General features: G+C 47.4%; 1 protein-coding gene across 3 annotated transcripts; it reads right to left on the bottom strand.

The window, feature by feature from the left end:
• Window positions 1-32: 32 nt before the first annotated feature.
• Window positions 33-15,239, bottom strand: FCMR (Fc mu receptor). 3 transcript variants are annotated; one of them, XM_037155373.2, is made up of 8 exons: window positions 15,059-15,239; window positions 8,295-8,473; window positions 7,447-7,581; window positions 6,315-6,537; window positions 4,783-4,913; window positions 4,356-4,514; window positions 4,027-4,085; window positions 33-1,840 (listed from the first exon to the last, which is right to left on the bottom strand). In XM_037155373.2, the coding sequence occupies exons 1-8, from the start codon at window positions 15,118-15,120 to the stop codon at window positions 1,673-1,675; spliced, it is 1,116 nt and encodes a 371-aa protein (XP_037011268.2). In that variant the 5' UTR covers window positions 15,121-15,239; the 3' UTR covers window positions 33-1,672. The 3 variants fall into 3 exon arrangements, with proteins under 3 accessions (XP_037011268.2, XP_037011264.2, XP_037011265.2); XM_037155369.2 differs by having other exon boundaries at window positions 8,295-8,627; window positions 15,059-15,236; XM_037155370.2 differs by lacking the exon at window positions 33-1,840 and adding an exon at window positions 1,864-3,018 and having other exon boundaries at window positions 8,295-8,627; window positions 15,059-15,238.
• Window positions 15,240-20,424: the final 5,185 nt, after the last annotated feature.

The raw sequence follows: 20,424 nt of genomic DNA, 5'->3' as shown, positions 1-20,424 counted from the left end.
TCATGGAAGGTTTCCTTGGATGCTGCAAATAATCTATGAAGATTTCTGTATTTATTACAAGTCTATTTAATTCCTGTGAGTGTTTTAACTGATGTTACATTTATTTGTGAGACTAAGTATTGTGAAGAGACCAGAGACAATGCCCCATGCTTCTATTTTATCCTCCATGATCCCTGGACCCATGTGGAGCTCAGTAAATGCTTAATAAACTGGATTTTTTTGCCATCTTTGAATTGTTGAGGAACAATGAGGGATGCTGGAATACAAAGTTGAATGTTCGGGCATGGACATCACATTGTCATGACATCTCCAAGAACAGAGCAGTGGGGTGGGGGTGAGGGCACCAGTTTGAAATGTAAAGGATAAAAGATATGTGTTAAGTGCCCAACACAAAGCAGCTCACTAAACCTTAACAGTTCTTGTCCACCCTCTCCACCATCCCTTCCCCTTGGGTGCCTCCCCTCTAATCTTACTTATTCTTCCCTTATCTGCCACTCAAGGGGGTGCCAGGGTCAAGCTGACATTGCTGATGGTGTCATTGCACGTGGACGGACTCTCTAATCTGTGATGGCACGCCCTGCTAATAAAAGGCAGGAATCTCAAGTCTGGCAGTCTTTCCTTTCTATTTCTGGCTAGTGAGGGTAAGTGTTGTGTCTGGGAGAGACCTTCTTCCTAACCACAAGACTGGGCATTCTCTAGTCTCGGGCTCTGGCTGAGTTTTGTAGTTGACTTCAGTCTAAAGATACAATGTCTGCCTATGCCCTTGCTTAGAGAATTTAAGTGCAAGAGCATATGGATGAGATAGGATGCCTCTTTCTCCGCAATACAGTGCTATTTCAGAGCACCTGGACCTCCAGGGATCCCAGGCCACTTTCCTTCCCCAAAGGGATAAGGTGCATTTCTGAAAGCAGAGAGATGTAATGGTCATTGCTAAGATGGTTAAGGTATGAGCACAAATAGCAGTGCTGGGGAATGGAAGGATAAAGAGGAGACAACAACTATTTCTAAAAGAGGGGCAATGCCAGAATCAGTCTCCTTATGAGTATCAAGGAAGGGGGGGCTTAAAGAGGATTTATAGATATAGAAAGATATATATGGTTCTGAAAATTTAGAATCATATATATCACATCACATCAAAGTAAATTGCCCTTACCATAGGACACAAGATGAGTAAAGCTCGCTAGTAAGTGCCATCCTTGAGATCAGGGCAAAGATGTTGCCAGGGGCGTTTCTTTCACACCAGGTCCCTTCCTAGCTCAAGGGCTGAGGCATACGCTCACGGTGCAGTCTAGGGGCCTTCTGTTGGTATGAGGCCCAGGCCTGGGAAAGGTTCCAGAAGCAACGACTGTGCCTATGCTTCAGCCTAATGCCACATGCCCTAGAACCAAGGCAGCAAAAACCTTGTGATCAAAGATAGTCTGCAAATCCCATAGCCTGTTACATTACTTGAAGGGGAATAAGGTGACATCAGAACAAATGCTCTGACTGGCCAGAGCCCACCTGAAAGCTATGAGGGTTTTGCAAAAATGTGCAAGAATAGCTGTGGGGACTAAGCTTTGCTTAGGGCGATCAGACAGGGAGAGACTCAAGGTGGGATGTGGGAGGTAATGAGGACTCCGAAAACAGATGGAGCTGGTGTTGGAAACCAGCAGACAGACAAGACTCATTGGCATCAAGGTTTGGGCTCGGGAGGACAGCTGGAGGGGTGAGTCAGGCAGGAGATATTGATGTAGTCATCTGAATCAGTGTCCTCCACCTTGGCAGCAGGTTGGTAGCAGATGCTCATATATTCACAGCTAGTCTTCAGAGATAGCACATGGGGCCAGGGGGCTTCGGACACCTGGGAACAACCAAAGAGGCATCACTGGATCTGAGTAGGGAGATTTTAGTATTTCTCCAGGCGGGTTCCCACAGCAGGCAATGGCAGGCATGTTTATGGCTGCTGACTTCCAGAGGGCAAAGACAGAGGTGGCTGAGCTCCATCAGGTGTCTCTGCCCTGGGGATTTTCAGGATGGCATCTCACCCGAGATAACTGGAAAACACTCACTTCAAGTGTGGGCAGGAAATGCCTTAAATGGGGTTCAGACTAAAGTCACATGGCTAAGCACCAGTCTGAAGGAAACCCAGCTGCCAGAGGAGTTTCCTCTCTGGGATTGGATGACGTGATTTGTGGAATAAATACACATCTTCTTAGGGAGTTACTTGGAAGTGGGGTGAGTCACCTCAGCACCTCTGCAAGGGCTCGGAGAGGCAGTGACTTGCGTGTGACAGTGTATTCCAGAAAGGGGCTGGGTGGTGAAGGGAAGTCAGGCAGCAGGACATGTGGGCACAGTGGTGCTCTTTTTCCCCAGGCAGAAACTTCAGCATCGTTTGCCTTCAGAATGGGTCAGTTCTCGGTACAGGGCTGAGCTGTGATCCCAACATGGTGCAGTTATGGTAACATCCACCCAAGAAGGCTGCGGTGGTGATGGCTCACATGTTTAAACACAGGGGCTGAGAACCGGAAGCTCAGCCCCCGAACACAGTAGGTATTCAGTAAGTGCTCATTGAAAAGACCTGTTAGTTTTTGTACTTATCTCCCATTACCTGTTACACTTTGCCAGTTGAGATTAATTTATTTGACTTAAAAAATTAAAATATTCCTTGTGAAGGTTAAAATATTCAGTCATTAATCATATGCACTTTGTTGTGAACTTGTTCCATTGAGATTTTTGTCCCCAGTAGTGGGAATAAGAATTGCAAGTAAAGAGGAAGGGTAAAACTTGAGCACGCTATAGTCCCAGGTGAGGGCACGTGTGGCCACAGGGCAGTCCAGGGCAAAGGGCATGTGTGAGGGTAGCGTGGGTAGAGTGGATGGGCACTGCTGGACCTACCTGTGCTACTGTGAACCCTCTTTAGCAGAGGTGAGGGACAGTGAACTCAAGAAACTGGAGAGGACTGTGGCAAGAGCAGTCACTTGTTGCTGGGCTCCCCATTTTAGCGCGGCACACGATTGCCCAGCCAGGGTCTACAATTCTCTGCCAATGGGATGCGAGAAGAAGCCATTCCTAAGGCTTCAGGATCCAGTCTTAAAGAACCTGCTTTCTTTTTCTCCCTCTGCGGGCTGGATGTGACTACTGAGCATTGACCATGGACCAGACAAGACTCCAGAGGATGGTGGAGCAATAATAAGACAGAAGGTATTTTAGTCCCTGGATGACCTCCTGGCTCAGGCCACTTCCTTCTGTCCCCTCTCCTTTACTTGGGAGCAAAAAGCTTCCATCTTGTGAGCCCTCTGGTTTAGGGTCTGTTGCTTAGTTTAGTCAACACCGTAATTTTGAAAGGGACATTGGCCACACTTAGTTTTTTTGGTTCCTAAGGAAATAGTGTTTTAGCTGCCGTGGGCTACTTTAGGAAATAAAATCTTGTTTTTTCTGTTTTAATTTAGGAAAACAAAGATGAGTGGACAGTCTAAAGGCTTTTTACCCACCGGCCCATGGCCACTGATAGAAACCTGAGTTCCCTATGCCCATTCCTCGATTTCAAGAGGAACCTCCTCACCCGAGGTGTTGAATCCTCTGTATCTTGGCATTGGGCAGGTCATCCTCTGGGCCTGGCTTAAGCGCCTCCAGAAATGGGTAAACCACCTCCTCTCATCTTCGGGAGTAACAGAAAGTTCTTCCTCATCTTAGCGTGAAAGTGCGTAGCTTCTACCTCCTTAAGAGCTAGAAATTGAATCTCTTCCACATGGAAAGTCCGTCATGCACTGTACGACTACCATCTATCAGCCTCTACTAAGCACTCAGATAAAATGCTTGGCTAAAAGCCAGGTAACTAAGTCTACCACATCGTTAGGTGGTCCAGTCTACTGACGCCCTCGAAGGAGGAAACAGTAACGACTGGTCCCCGGACTCAGCCTAGGAACTGCGCGGAAAGCCGGCGCCCAGGAGCGACGCGCGGCTGCAGTAACTGCTCTGGGTCCTAGCCCAGCTCTAGGGCCCCGGGGTCCCGCCTCTGCCGCTGGTCTAGGTAGGGGCGGAGCTTACCTGCTGCGGGGCGGGAAGCGCAGACCCTCCGGGTTCGGGGACCGGTGCAACCCGCTCACCTAGAGGAACCGAGGAGGCCGGGATGAGGGCGTGGCCGAGCGTCCGGCATCGGCGTAGGAGGGGTCCCCCCGGCGGCTCCGGGCTTTCCTCCCGGCGCGGAGCGCTGCGTCCGCCGCTCCAGCTCGCGGGGCTGCCGGACTGGTCCCGCCCCCACTCCCCGCTCCTCCGAACCCACCTTCTGCTACCCAACTAACTTCCCCGTCATCCCCACCCCCTTCGCCCGTACCTCCCCCTGCTCGCCAGCCGGCTCACTCGCCACCCCTGCTTACCCGCCCCGTGGGCCCCGGGATCGCGCCGAGGACAGGCGCTGTAGACGTTGTTTTGGGAGCGTGGCCACTGTGACACCGGGGGCCGCTGCGACAGGGGCCGCCGAGGGGCCTCCAGGGCTCTCATCCTCACGGCCAGTCGGCGGACCCGCCTGGAGAGAGCTTTTCGGCCAAAAGCCCCAGGAGAACAGGAGAACGGCTCAGAAAGTGCCCGGCAGTCTTGGCCTCCACTCCTCCACCGAAGACTGGAGGGCCCCGTCGGTGCTCCTCGTCGTCCCCATTTCCGGACCATTCTCCCCCATCCCTCGCTCCCCAGACTCCAGGCCGTTGATCCAAAGCTCGGGAGTTTTCCTGGGGATCCGCGGGGGTCTGAATGCTCCGGGCTTTTTGGGCCGCTTAGCTCTCCCTAGCCGAGCCCCCAACCTCTCACCTTTCTTCCTTTGGATGACCTTTTTCACCACCAGCCCCAGAAGTGTCAGCAGGATGAGGCCCAGGGCGGTGGGGATCAGAATGTGAAATCCTTGGCCTTCCAGTCGAGACCCTGGGCCACGGTTGAAGGCTCTGGGGAGGGAAGGAGAGGGAGAGAGGAGGAAGAGTCGAGTAAGGGGGGGGAGGTTCCAGGAAGCCTCTCCAGCGGTGACTTTTTGGAGATGGCTTAGTTTGTCCTTTGTTAACATCGAAGTTTTGCCCCTCACAACAAAGAGCCTTGTTTCTGGAGTCAGGAAACCTGGGTTCAAACTTCGATTCAGCTTTTTCTTGGCTCTGTGATCTCGAACCAGTCTCCTAACTTCTCTGAGCCTCATTTACCTATAAATGAGTCTAGTAAAACCTCCTTCAGAGAACCATTTAAGGATGCACAGAATAGTGGATAAAAAGAACTTCACGCACCTGGTCTAAGCAGCAGTCATCAAATGTCAGATCGCCCTCTAGCTTCCTGCACCTCAGTTTCCTCACAAGATTATTGCAAATATCAAATGACTTAGTTTCTTTTAACTGTGGAAGAGAGGATGTTTTTCTCATGGCGCACCCTCTGCCTAGAAGGCCTTCCCTCCATTTTCTCCACAAAGGACCAACACATAGGTCATCTTTTCTTCCCTGATCGTGGTAAATCAGGATCAGTTCTTTTCTTTCGGTCCCAGTTCTTGTGTTCATAGCAGTCATGCTTGTCAGAGTCAGACTTTCATTAGTAAGGCAAGACCTACATATTTCATGTCTTCACTGTTCTACATCTTGACATAGCACCATGCCTAGCACTCAGTAAGAAAATGTTGATTGAACTGACTTGAATTCTCTATTAGTAGGCTGTTGTAATTTTTTGAACTAATAATCAGGAATCCTGGTTCCGTTTGAAACCACTTAGATCTCATGGTCTCAGTTTCTTCAAATGATGCTGAAGGTCCCTTTTCTCACTAACATGCTTATCTTTGCCTAGGCGAAAAGAATCCCAATTATTGTAGCTTTTCTGTGGCGGCTGCTCTAATGCTGCCACCTTGTGGTCCAATTGCAGCACTTTTCCGGAGTGCATCTTGCCTTTCAACTAGTGCTATCCAATAGAAGTATAAAGTGAGTCAGTAATTTTAAATTTCCCAATTGCCACATTGCAAAAGTAAAAGGAAACACGTGAAAGAAATTATAATACTTAATTTTAGTAGTAACACATTTTATTCTCATTTAGCTTTTCTCTATCAAAACAGATCGGAATGAATGCTGAGTGACTGAAAACTTTGGGTCTGGCTCCCGCAGGATCACCTGTGGGCCATTGACTACTGGCCCACTCACGTTAAGAGCACTGGTGAGTTGATGTGCAATATCCATAAGTAGTCTATTTCACAGGGGCCTTCTAGAGACAAAGACAAGAAGGGTCTGGGTTGGTAGATATTTCAGGAAGATTTCAGTGGATCTCCTAACTCTAGATTATTTTGCCTGATTTCTAGCCCATCCTGGAGGCCGGAGGCCTCTTACCTCTGCCTGTAAAGCCTGGTGTGATGATCGTAGCTGGCTGTCTGGTGCCTGAGCAGCCCTTCCAGTGCTGAGGTCTTTGAGTCCGTGGTGGATGGCAGGAGGGTTGTGGTCTGGGCAGCAGCCACTGAAGATGATCTGGAAACTCGAGGGTGGTGAATGACTGGGGTGGTGGGGGAGGAGTGGCTTGCTGGAGGGGCCTCTGTCCGTGGAGCTGATATGCTTGCTGCAGGAGATAGCAGGAAAGAGTGACCATCTATACATGCATTCTGGTCTCCAGCAGGGTGGGGTCACCATCTCTTTCCCGAATATGCCCTTCACTTTCACCTAGACTACCTTTGTTCTGGCATTCCTCATGGCCCGAAATGCCTTCTTAACATGCCACCTACACATGATAACTTTTATCCATATTTACTCCAAAAACCATTTTCTCCAGGAAGCCTTCCCTGACTTCCCAGGCAGAACAGTTGCCTTCCTCAGATAATGGAAAACCTTGTTTGTAGTTCAGTTCCTCTCTGCCATGTGCTTGTCTCTTCTCCACTGTCCTACACCCGTCAGTCACAAGCTGGGGTACAGTTACACTATCCCTTTAGTGACACAATGTTCAATTAGTGTATCTACCTTACAGGGTAGATGTGTGGATATGAGGAAAATATTGCATGTCAAATTGCATTTAAAACAAGAAAAGGATATGGAAATGTAACAGTATCATTACTTTAATCATTATTTTTTTTCACTGTAAAATAGAGTTGTTAAAAAAATCACTGTATGCCAGCAACTGGACAACTGCCCTGAGGGCATCAGGAATCATAATGAACTCCAGCTGGGAAACGTCTGCCTCATTTTGGTTTCCTGATCATTGTGAAAGAGCTAGATTTTGTGAATGGAGCACAAACTTAGTTACTTGTGGTGCCACCTAGTGGTGATGTAAATTCCAGAACTCAAGCTGTAGGCTGGGCCGGAAGGATTTAGAAGCTGATTTCAGTTAGGAACCCTCTCCTGGGGCAGGAAAATATTCATCTGAGACTCAGCTCTGCTCTGCTAATCACTCTATGAACTGAACACAACCCCCTTCCATTTTCACAATGCCATAGCACCTTCCCTACATCTCCTACCCTAGCTTTGGGAAACTGACCTTTGGGTGTGATGAATTCGAAAAGACTGGCATGGGCAGGATTCCGGAGCCAAGGGGGCACCGACACCTGTTGAAGTTCCTGAAACCATGGTGGAATCTCAGGCATCAGCTCCTCTTCCCAGAATGGCTCATAGTCTAGTGGAGGCAAGAAGAATACACTGGTGGCCTCTGGGAGGAGAGGGGGCCTGGGGAAGGGACATGGTAGGAGCTGAAGCAGACTCATCCAGGATGGATGGTGGTGAGGGGATGAGGGCAGGGTCCAACAAGAGGAGCAGGAAAATAAGGGGGCTAGGGGCTTCCCTGAAAGAGAAAAGTTTCAGCCTTACCCAGCCAACAGTCCCTGTAAAGCTGTCAGAGGCCCCTGGGTTTTAGACTGTTGAATTAGTGCTGCACATGTGTGACAGAGTTGATGGAAACAAGGAGAAAGGCAGGACTCAGCAGAAATATGGAAAGGATCAGATCATAAAGCAGCAAGTTTGACCTACAAATGAGGCCCGAGAAACGACTGTCTTTTCTTTATATTAATCCCTGATATTTCCAATGGGACAATTATGTCCTTTTGCTTCCAATAACCTTCTCAGTCTCAAGCCCCACCTCCCTTATGTTCTGGGTAGGATGATAAAATACAATATAAGAGGAGCATCAGTCTGGTTTGATAGGAAATTCTGTGGACCATGAATTTAATTGACTCTCTGAGATTTCAACTACGTAAGTACCACTTATCGTCTGATTGACTAATATGGCAAGAACATGAGTCTGGAGGACCCTAGAGTTCGATGGCTGTCCCAGCCTTCCCAAGTGGAAATGTTTTCAGGGTGGGCTGGGTCTCAGTCAGGTCAGGCACCTACCATTGTGGACATCCAGGATTACTTTCTTGGTCTTGCCTCGGTCTGTGTGCACGCCTGCCCCACAGGCATAGACTCCGCTGTCATTCTTGGTCAGCTCTGAAATCTCCACTCTGAACAGCTTCTGGTCTTGAAACAGATTCATGGTGGTTCGGTGTTTGTACTCCTCCTTGACAAATGTTCTGGACACCACGGTGATACATGCTTCAGACTTGGCCACCTCCCGGCACAGATATACCCTCACAGACACTTTAGGAAGTGGACAGTCAATGGTAATAGATCTCCCCAGCATCCCCTCCAGCTTGACTTCTGGGAGCTTCCTCAGAGCTCCAGATACTGCAGGGAGAAGGAGGTAATGTGTAGGAAGCCTCATCCTCAGCCACACCCCCAACTCCAGCCCGGTTTCCAGCCCGGGCCCCAGTCCAGCCTCATGCTCATCTCTAGAACAGCCCCATTCTCATTATCAGCTGCAGCCTCAGCCAGCTCTCAACCTCAGTCCTACCCTGATCTCTAGCCCTAGCCTCATCCCCAGCTTCCTCCCATGCCCCCTCCTGTTTACATCCTCGGCCCATCTCTATGTTCATCTCTGTGCCCAAACTTGTGTCTCAGCCACGCTTCTCCCTAGCCCGAGCCTGAACATAACCCTCAGCTTCATCACCAAACCCATACTCATAAAGACCCAGACACCAACCCCTCAAGAATATAGTCAAAACTGCTTCAAGGAGAGAGGATATTCCATGATAACCCCAAAGAGCACACAACCCTCAGCTTAAGTGTGGTGTTACAATGCTTGGTACAGTTTTTCTGCAATGGGTCTCTCTGTCCAGTTTTGTTTTGTTCAGATCCATTCAGCCAAAACAGCCATTCACACCCAGTTCTGTTTATTAAGTCATCTAGTAAGCGTGTATTAAATGCCTTTCGTGGAACGGTAAGATAGTTGGCATTCCTCCCCTCACAGAAGGAATCATTTAGTGGGTGATACAAATGGACAGCCACTACAGCACAGTGTCACGGATCCTGTGAAAAGACACCGAGACGTGCAGGGTTTCTTGGAAGCATCAAGTGGGAGCACTGTCAGGAGCCGACCGACACCCGTCCCTTGACACAGTCAAGATGGATTAGATGCATCTGCACAGCAGAGGCAACTGTGGCTGGATTCCCTATCTATCTTTCCTTGCATGTCTGTCTTTGTGATTAATAGGTGATGGGATTTTTAGACACCTGTATTTCAGGCCCAATGATCCACAGAATTCCAGTGAGGTTGTACAAAATGATTTCTTGGCCAAAGAACAAAAGTCCCCCCTAATGGGGTAGCCCCTGAACATCTAAATGTTGATAGAGTAACAGCCCCTCCTCTACCTTGGACAGTAATATATATTAATGGAATTAGACATGTAAAGAAGCAGGAGAAGCTGGTTAACTATTACACACCAAGCACTTAGAAGCAATTGCTGAGGAGTTAGAATCCAAAGTACATAAAGTAAGATTCTAGACAAGAAGATAGATAGCTAAGTTAGACACCACAAAGGCCTTGTAATAAATTTCCTGTAACCACTGTTGGGTCTGGCATATCCTCTTGACCCCTGCCAAATTCTAAGAACTTTAATAAACATCTATTCATCAATAAGACATTTAAAACTCTGTACATGCAGCTATTTCTAATTTTCTGATTGATGGCTCTCCTGGTCAAAATAACCTTTGTTTAGCATAACTGAATCGATGGAATTTCCTGTACTTTTCCTAGTTACCTCTGTATTGATTCTTTCTGCTTAACGGATCATACCATACGCTTGTTCCTTTAATGTTATATAACAATCTCTATAAAAATAAAGCTTAAATCAAACTCCAAGAGTTTGGTCAGACCCACAGAGGCTGGCTGTTCTCCAGCATCCAATTGGGTGTCTGACTGACTCTTCATTCATTGCATGTGCCATCCATCCTTTGGGGACCCTGAGACCTGCCGAGGCTGGACCCCGGCAGAGCACCTCATCCAGGCTGTTGCAGAGAGATGGTGTAGTTCAAGGAAGGCTATCTGGAGGGAGTGATACCTTAGTTGGGACCTGAAGGACTGGGTGTAGAGGGAGACTGAGTGATAATGATTGTCTTCACTGCAGAAGGGAATATACAGGGAAAGCAAAGGTGTGCATGAGTGCTTGTGCATGTGTGGACAGGTGTGTATGTTGTGTGTGCTCCAGGGAGGGTGTGGAGCATGGAGGGACAAAAGATGTGGTTCATGAGTCTCTGACATCAAAAGCTGCGCTGTGGCTAAAGAAGGCAGGTCTAATGCAGCTGAACCAGCTGGAGAGGTATGACTGGGTATGCTTGTCAACTAAGAGGGTCCAATAAGCGTGTGAATATTTCAGGGAAGCGGGTTCCTGGGGTGACATGTGTGTGTTGGGGTGGTACTGGGGGACTTAGATGGTGGAGAAGAGATGCTTTCCAGCAATGTAAACAGCTGCCGTCAAGGCCGGGATATGAGAGAGAGCCTGGTCTGTTCATGGGCTGGAAAGAAGTTCAGAAACTTTCTGAAATTCATCCAGAGACCACACATTAAGAAAAACTCCTGGGAGTTTGGCAAAATGAGGAGAGTCAAGGAAAGAAGTGGAGCTTGGAGCTTCTGGGTGAACAGAGACCTGAGGAGGATGTTTAAGAAGAGGGAAGAACATGGAGACATGTAAAGTGGTAGAAAAAGTCTTGGGAATGTGAAGTGTGGGCAAAGAGGCTGGAGAGGGGCTGGAAGGGAACATTTTCAGGAGTGTGTTGCTATCTGGCAGTGCAGCTGTTGTAACGTAGTAGGGGAAGCAGAGGGGCCAGACAGATACATAAGATCTGACATGGAAACCCTTACACAAACAACCCAACACTGCTTTAAATCCCCTGGTAGTCTCATGACTGGAATATGGCAATGGAAGAGAACCTGTGCAAATGGCACAGGCCCAGTCAAGGGGGTGGGGAAATTCCCCTGTGTGTCCAGATGATGCCCACCTGCAGTTATTGTCAATCCCAACACCTGACAGTGAACACATGAATGAGTCTGGACCAGCTCAGCCAAAAGTGGGAGTGAATGCTACTTCCCCAAGAGCAAGATTGTTGGGAACCACCCTGCCTGGTTTCAGGAGTTGTATCTGCCCCCCATGGATAAGGCTTAGTGAGGGACCTTCGGACCTTAAACCACTAAGGAGACAAAGCTTATTTCCTTGGCAGGAGTGCTGCTTCTGCTTCATCCATTTCTGGCCCCCAACGCTTGGTTGGTTAGTCAATGACGGGTACTACCCCTCGGGGGGGGGCAAACTAAGCCAGACATGATCACTTGGGATGCCCTCAAGGAAGGACTTGGGGGGCTGCAGCAAAGAGGGGGTGATGGACCCTCGCCCCTGGCTTTGATGAAGCCTGAGTCCTCAGTCTGTCTGTGAGAAGTCTCCAAGAATTCCCTGGCTATCTTCCTCCTCTGCCTGACTTAATGCCTGAAAACAATGACTGAGAGTGGTGCAGCCCTGTGCTGGGAATGGCGGGCTCCCCAGGTGATCAGGCCTGAGAAAGGATATGTGAAATCCTGTGCAACCTGCTTTGCTAAGAATGCTCTTAGTTAAATGATAAAGGCCCAAGCAGAAAATGAGTTTATTTTCCCAAAGTTCTGTAGCCTTTTAGCTGATAGACCCTGACTTAGAAGAAGCCCTAATAGTTCTTTGTATGCTATCTACTGTTTATTGCCTGACAATGATTAATAAGTTGTACCTGAACTCCCATGCAAAAAACAAAAAACAATAAAAGCCTGTCTAGGCAATGGTCAGCACACTCTCCCCTTGAGAGGGTGGCCAGGCTGTTCTGAGGCACTCCCCCCTTGAGGGAGTAGCTGTGCTGTCCCTTTTCCTCCACAGGACTCAGTAGTCCATGTGAATTTGTCTTGATTCTCCAACCATAACACTGTGGGCATTGCAGACCAGTGCATGCTTCACAAGATGCTATAAAATGGTCAGGTGTGTGACAGAGCAAGGAGGAGTTATCACCTAGGCAGACACTTCCAGTGGCCTCGCACCATCCGCTGTTGTGGCCTGCACGTTTGTAACCCTCCAAAATCCAGGTGTTGAAACCCTCACCCCAATGTGATGGTGTCAGAAGGTGGGGCCTCTGAGAGGTGATTAGGATTAGGTGAGGTCAGGAGGCTGCAGCCCTCATAGTGGGATCAGTGTCCATATTTTCTTCATGCATACAAGAAAAGGTCTGATAAGCACAGGGAGGTGGTTGCCATCTGCAAGTCAGGAATAGAACACCTGTTGGCACTTTGGTCTTGAACATTGTTTCCTGAACTGTGAGAAATAAACACCTGTTGTTTAAACTACGCATTCTATGTTACTTTGTTACAGCAGCCTGAGCTAAGATGTCCTTACTGTGCAAACACTAGACAGATGAAGCCCAAGCAAAGCTGCTGGGTACACTGAGCTCTGGTCCCAAGGAAGAACTAGGTGACAAGATGAAAATGACCAGATTCCAGCTCTCCTTAGAGTTCACAGTAGCTTGTAGCTTTTGTCCAAGTCTCAGAAAGCAGATTTCCCTAACAGAGGAAAGAGATATACCTTCCTGGTTTAGAACTCACACACAATGTGCTAAGATTCATGTGGGGGGAACTTGCTGGGATTCAGATACTTTGTTATACTCTTAAGCATGATGATTACATTGGTCCACACTGGGACCTAGACATTTGCAGTGTAAATAAACATCCCAGGTGTCCTTAAAGTTTTGTAATTCTGGGCTATAACTACAGCACATTTCCAAATGATTCTGGGAAGAAAGGGAGGGGTGGAAGAAGCTATATAAAGGAAACAAGATATTTAATGGTATTTTAGAGAAGTTACTAAGTGACATTAATCACCCATAATTGGGTGACTTGATTTAAAGTGATGCTAGCTATAGGGGAGGAAGGTATATTTGTGATTCCAAAAGTCACTAATTATGTAATTAGATATAAATAGACATTCAGAACATGGGAAATATAATTTTCATAATGCAATAAGGTAAAGAACCACATGGTCTTGGCTGGTGACAGTGCTCTGGAGGTAGACTCTGGTTTCTATGTAGCCATGCTTCTCTAAGGGGTGAGTGGTGATGAGGAGCTTATAAATCAAGTCATGGCAGAATATCTGGAAGAAGGAAGCTGGCCTGAGACTTTTATATTTTTCAGCTGGAGCATGGATTTTTTTAAAGGATGAGAACTATCCAACCTAACTTTCTGCTTCCTCATGCACGAACCCATGTCTGTCCAGACATGCAGTCTGCCCTTTGTTCCGGTGAATGGAATTCACTCCTTTTGTTCCTCCTTTTGGAAGCCTGTGCCTTCACCTGTATCCTGAGTCCATCCTGCTCACCTTCTTTAGAACTTCTCTTCTATGATTATTCTTTTCTCTGCCTGCCTCATCGCTTTCTTCTCTTCCTGCATCACCATGGCTTACATACTTGCTCCACAGGGCCCATGTTGAAAATGCCTTGTCTGACTTTTGCCTCCCCTTTGGCTGCTGCCTCTGTCTGTTCTCTTTCTCAAATGAGCCAGCAAAATCACTGAATCCACTTGCATACCTACCAATTCCTCTTCTACCTACACCTGTCAGAATTTTGTCTCTAACATTCCACTGAAACTGCTCTAATCAAGGTCACCCAATTTTTTCTTATTGCCATGTTTAATGGCCACTCCTTTGTCTTTGCTTTAATCTCCTTCTTGGCAGCATTTGATGAAATCAGATGGAACTATAGGCAGGTCAAATTGGAGGAAGTGACCACCTGTCACTATCTAGGTAAGAGGTGACCACTTGTTCTTTTTTTTTTTTAATCCATTCCCTCTCTAGTAGAGGCTGCCATTGCTTCTCATCCTGGTAAATAAAAATCTAGAAAGTACAATGGGTTGGCCATTGATTGGATCAAAATATAGGTAGGAACAAATGGGAAGAGGTGATTAAAAAAAGCCATTGTAACATTTTATGGCTAATATCAGAGGTAGTTTAGATAGATTGGCTTGTTTGGATGGTGACCAATGAGGAATTTGAAATAAGCTGTTAGGCATGTTGCATTCCATTCAGATCTGGGTGGGATATTGAAGTGGGGGTGCCCGGGAGATGGTTGTGAACTGAAATAGGGAGCTCTGGAAATGGACTAGAACTACCGAATGCATTAGGGAGTCTTCATTTAGAGTTGAAAGTTGAAAACCAGAATGAAAGAGATTCAAAGAAAGTGAAGGTAGAGGTAAGAAGAAAGAACTTTGGTGCCACTTACTTTAAAATTCCATATTACTAGGCTATATGTCTGGGAGAGATGGCACCTTCAGCCCTTATGGGTCAATACGTGAGCCAAACAGATGTGTCTGGAGTGGAGAAAGGGCCACTAGCAGGAGTGTGGAGGATTTCCAAAGCCTCCTGCGGCCTCCATCTCTGTCCTGACCTAGGTACTCATTTGTAATTAAATCTGTCCAGGAACATCAGAGCTGAAGACACGAGTTACTCCTCTGCCTGTGGCCAATTTAAACCTCTTAAGATGTGCAAGCTCCCTGGCTGGTGTAGCTCAGTGGATTGAGCACGGGCCTGCGAACCAGACAATCGCGGTTCGATTCCCAGTCAGGGCACATACCTGGGTTGCAGGCCGGTTCCCAGCAGGGGATGCATGAGAGGCAACCATACATTGATGTTTCTCTCCCTCTCTCCTTCCCTTCCCCTCTAAAGATAAATAAATAAAATCTTAAAAAAAAAAAAAAGATGTGCAAGCTCTTCCCCCATGGCACTTACCTGGTAGGAAGTAAAGTAACCAAAGCCAGAGGTCCATGGCTTCTTCCAGAGCAAGGTCCCATCCAAAAGCCCCAGGACAGAGTGACAGAGACCTACTGCTCACCCAGGAACCTGTCACAATCTGGAACTTGAAAGATATTTCTGGCCCATGTGAGAGAATCAAGCCTTGAAAATGAGGAAATAACAGCCCCTCTTGTTTGCGTACTAGCTTTAAGACTAAAAAAGAAAATACCAGCAAACCACAGAGGAAGTCAGGAGTTAAGAAAACATGTTGTGTTGAATAAGAATGGGTTACCAGGGTTCAAAGTGTTTCTAGGTAGATTTTAGAAACTACCAAGCATCATATTTCTTTGTCTTGGGCACTTTTTCTCGGAGGAGCCTCCCATGTGTTATGTATATTCATTGATGTCTTACCCAGAGTCCCTTGACTTTTTTTTCTTGTCCTCAGGATAAAAGGGCCTCTTCACAGCTTTCTCCATCTGAGGAAGGCTGTGTGGACAGAAGCTTTGACCTGAGTCGGAGGTGCCGGTTATAGTCTTTGTACTCATCTGACAAATGTTTGAGCACATACTGTGTGGGAATACTAGCTATATTTTGAACCTCAGTTTCTTTATCTGGAAATAAAGGTGGGAGTAGATGATCCCTAGCATTCCCTCCTACACAATATTATTCCTGGGGCTTAACCTCAAATCAGCCACCCTTCATCTCCCCTAACTATCTTCTTAAGGTGCTACCTTTTGGCAGGGGCCCCTGTCCAGTGACTGCAGGGCATGACAGGTCACACAGAACTCTGCTTAAAGATGCAGCTGCCAGGTGCAGCTATCCCTTCAGGACCTCAAGGGTCGAAGGTCACAACCCAATAACTGATGGAGAAGAGACACTGAGGGAATCAGCCAAGGGGTATCACGGAAAGATCTTTGAGCTCCAGTCAGGAGTCCTGGGTTCTAGGCTTTGAGCCTCAGCATTCTCATTGATAAAACAGGGATGGTCCCTGCCCTGCCTTCCTCACATGGCTTTCATGAGGCCCAGCAGAAAGCACACTAGTGGAAGCTCTTTAAGAGCCCTTTACTATGGATATGCGTGGGGTTATCACTTATGGGAGAATTCCCAGTGCCGTATTTCTGGAGGTTACATCCTAGGTGGGTTCCCAGGGCCACACCTCCAGTCCCTGCTGCCTCTCGTGCCCATGGAGAACTCAGGCTCCTCCCCACACCCTTCTGGGATGATGTGGCTAACAGTACCTCCAGGCCCTTCACTGCACACTGCTCCCCCAGGCCCCTGCACACCGGACTTGTCACATGCCCTCCAAAACACTGAAGGACAACACCCTCAGTGGAATTCAAGTGTGAGGCTCAGTGCAGGTGCAGAGGAAGCGTGTGTGGGGGCGGCAGTCTGCCCTGCCCACTCCTATCTGTGCCTCTGCCTCCCCAGAGCAGCTGTACTCTTGACTCCCTCCAGCTTCCCTGGGCAGAGGTGTTGGTGGGCAGCCTCAGGCCTCTGGCTAGAGTGAGTGACTGCAGGAAGTCTTGGGACCCCTCAGCCTCCACCCTTCCTGACTTAGAGGGCTCTGCTTAATGCCCTACGGCTGTCACACAGCTAGGCTCTGGCATTTGCCGGGTTCCAGGCTTGGGCTTGCTTTGGAGACAGAGAACAAATGAATGTGTTGTGAGTGTGACTGTGGGCCTGAGTGTGAGTGTGAAATGTAGCCTGTGCTGTGTGAGAGATGAGTGGTACACAACTGCGATATGTCAGTGTGCAAAATATGTGTTGTGTGTGACAGTGTGATGGGTAGAGTGGGAATGTGTTATGTGTGACATGCTAGTGTGTGAATGTATGATGTGTGTGGTGTGTAATGTGTGACTAAGTGACATGTGAGTGTGTATTGTGTAACTTGTGAATCTGTGTTGTGTGGCAGTGAGTGTATGATGTGTGGACATATGGTGTGTGAAGATGAGGGGTTTGCCATGGCTGGACCTTCCGGGAGGTGCCGGGGATGTGCAAGATGCTTGGGGAGGAGAGATTTTTCACATCACATGTGGCCCAAATAGAACCCTCAGAAACATTACATAGGTTGCTAAGAGCAAGAATTCAGGGTCTGAAGTTTTCCAGGTGGGAAGTGAATGTTTGGAGTCTGAGGGATCAAAAGTTCCAGACTGTGGCTTGTCTAGTTTCTGTGTCCAGATGCTGCTCCGATGTCTCAGGGTTAGGGCCCCAGGGGAAGACCCACCCCAGGCTCAACTGCAAAGTGGGAAAAGTTTCCTGTCCTTATTGTCTTCTCCCTCTCTTATTTGTCCCCCTTCTAAATTTCATTTCTCCTTCCTGACCCAAGGGCTGCTGCATTGCCCTGGTACATCTACTCCCTGGAGAAAACCTAAGGAGCTAAAGTGTGCTGATGGAAGGGGCTCAGGGGCCAAACACCTTCTATGAATGATGCTTGATCAAAAGGGATGAGCCTGATGGAAAAATTCAGAGCCCGATCACAAGTAGGTGGAGGCAATAAATGAGACTGAATACACTGGGCAGTGCTCTAAGTCCTCTAGGTAAATTTAATCTCTATAGTCACTTAGGTTTTATTACTCTCCCTGTGTTACAGATGAAAAAGGAGAATATTCCTCATGAGGTTGTTGTGAGAATTGCACGAGGTCAGCATTGCACAGGGCTTAGCACAGTGCATGGAATATAGTCTCGGAGCAGTGGGGATTAGCCCAGGTCATTAGGGTGGAGTTTGTCGTTACTGGTTCTGCTTGGTTACTGCATCACCCTACTTTGATCTCCCATGTGGCCTGGCGCCCAGGGGCTATATCCTGGGCTTTCCCAGACTGAAGTTCGAGATCCTCAAGTGGCCCTCTCCATGCTAGCACTCTCTCCTCAAAGCCAGTCTGTGAGAATCCCCTTGCCTACTGGACTCACCAGGGAGCCCGCCCAAGCAGAGGCACCTGGCTCAGCATCCTACAGTTCCCTGTTTTCAAGAACTTGGATTGTAGACCTGCCTGTCCCAGGGCAAGCCCCTCCACAGGAATAGAGCTTTGGAATGGTGAACCTTCACAGCAAGCTTCCTCATGACTTTTTGCTATAAGAAGTGGTAGAATTTTGCTAATATTTCTCTCCTGAATATGGTCATATTCTTGTTGGCATTCTAAGGTTAGAACCAAAATATATGAGAACTTTGGGTAAATTTTTAATGTGACTTTTCAGCAAAAACCTGGATTTTAGAATGCTCACCGTCACACATTCCTAGGAAGACTGTGGGCGCCCGTGAGGGTGGACTGGCCACACATCTCTTTGTGGGCCCAGGACAGGCTTCCCACTCCTCCAGAGCTGGAGCTGCACAGCCCAACCATCTTCTCTCCCTCCCAGCTCTTCAACCTTCCGTCTTCTCTCGTCGTGCCCTCACCCACTTAGACGTGCAGTCCTTCTGAGACGAACACTCGTGATTTTTACTGTGCGGACTCCCAGGTACAGTTCATTATCTCAGAAGAAGTTTGGGGTGGCAGGGTCAGGGAACCCCACTTTGTTTCTCTGCCTTGGGGATCAGCTTCCCAGACCATATCCCAAAAATCAACTATTACCATAAACAGATTCTTAGCCACCGTTATGCCTCAGTAATGCACAGTCATTATTACATAATGGATTTTTAAAATAAAAAAACCCAAGATAATTGAAGAACTTGAGGAAGATTGTCTTGTCATCAGAAATACTTAAGTAGATCTCTGAATGGTTGTTGGACACCAATCGCTAACTGGTTCATCATCATCAAGACCACAGCTGAGTTGTTTCTCCCTTGTCCTGGGCCAAATAGTGTTCCTCCAAAATTCATGTTTACCTAGAACCTCAGGATACGACCTTATTTAGAAACAGGAACTTTTCAGGTGAGGCCAAACTAGATGAGGGTGGGCCTTAAATTCACTGACTGATGTCCTTATAAGAAAGTGTGAAACCACAGAGAGACGCGCAGGGGAAGGCCATGTGGTGATGGAAGCAGAGATAGGAGTGATGCATCTATAAGCCAAAACACGCCAAGGATTACTGGCAACCACCAAAAACTAGGACAGAGTCATGAACAGATGCTCTCTCAACTCTTCCAGAAAGAGCCAACACTACAGATGCCTCTATTTCAGATTTCTAGCCTCTGGAACAGTGAGAGAATAAATTACTTGTTTTAAGCCACACAATTTGTGGTACTTTGTTACAGCAGTCCTAGGAAATTAAGGCACTGCTCCCAGTTGGTGACCTTTTAACTTATCAGTATCTCATGTTGGCTCTAGACCAGCTTCCTTCTTCATAGAAGAGTTTCTCTGTCCAACGTGCTGCATAAGAAGCAGGTGGACTTTGGGCAGTACATTTCATACTTGCTATTACCTATTGGCATCATCAGTCAAGAATAATACAAAATTGTTTGCAGCTTTAGTACATTTATTTGCCTTTGATTCTAGGCACCATAACAGGCTGCCTGAGTTCAGGATCGCAGGTTATTGACATTAATATGCCTCTTAATCCTCTGCCTCAGGCACAACCTAGCTTCCCAGGGGTAAAACTGTGATAGGTTTTGACACACCTTGTAGTTTTGGTGCTCCTGGAATTTGTTCTCATTCCAGGAGAAGCCAGATATGTATCCCTATTAAAGAGACCATAGCTCTATTCCAGACCACCACCTCTCCTGGCCAGCAAGAACCCAAGGCTCAGTCAGGACTGGGCACTGCAGTTGGTGGGGCTGCAGGGGAGACTGAGGAGGCCTGATGTCTGAGTCCCGTCAAGGGCAGGCTTAGGAAGCATGTGACATCGAGAACATTATGTTCGAGGCCATGGTAGAAAAAAAGGTTCTGCCTCACCTCATACAGGATAGAAATCTGGGAAGAACTCTCCCCCAGAGAGAACTCTCCACACACAGAGGCCATGAGGAAGAATCTGGAGTGGGGTAGGGGCTTATAAGATGACAAGTTTCTGTGCCGGAATCTAGGAATGTCCTTAGAGGACAATGGGGTCCTTTATCTGACCACTGTCCCCCAAGATACTTTGGATCAACTGCTCTATAACCTAAGTTACCCTTTAAGTAGCTTCTAGGTGATATTCCTATGGAGGGAGTTTGTTCATTAGATTACTTGAGTTTTGATTAATAGCAACTTAATCTTGGAGGATATGCCAAGAAAGTATGAAATTCAAGGTCAAGTATTCTATGCATGTTTCACCAATAATTTTTTAATGACAAGAGGAACACTGGTTATACCTGCTTATTCCATTACAAACAGCCTTTTTCTATTCTATTAAATGTATTGGGGTGACATTGGTTAAAAGAGTCAAATAGGTTTCAAGTGTACATTTCTATGATTCATGACCTGTGTGCCCTCCACCCAAAGTCAAATAATCTT

This window comes from Artibeus jamaicensis, unplaced genomic scaffold (genome assembly GCF_021234435.1).
Source record: "Artibeus jamaicensis isolate MK-2021 breed Jamaican fruit bat unplaced genomic scaffold, CSHL_Jam_final contig_475, whole genome shotgun sequence".
NCBI lineage: Eukaryota > Metazoa > Chordata > Mammalia > Chiroptera > Phyllostomidae > Artibeus > Artibeus jamaicensis.
Note: the sequence above shows the minus strand (reverse complement) of the source record. Positions and strands in the feature narration are given on the sequence as shown.

What these genes read in the sequence shown, in the direction of transcription:
- FCMR (XM_037155369.2), bottom strand. Translation starts at nt 15,095, where the DNA reads ATGGACCTCTGGCTTTGGTTACTTTACTTCCTACCAG. An exon ending in GGTCATCCAAAGGAAGAAAG is followed by an intron (nt 4,515 to 4,782) that starts GTGAGAGGTTGG and finishes TTGGCCGAAAAG; the next exon opens with CTCTCTCCAGGCGGGTCCGC. An exon ending in CGCTTCCCGCCCCGCAGCAG is followed by an intron (nt 1,841 to 4,026) that starts GTAAGCTCCGCC and finishes GGTTGTTCCCAG; the next exon opens with GTGTCCGAAGCCCCCTGGCC.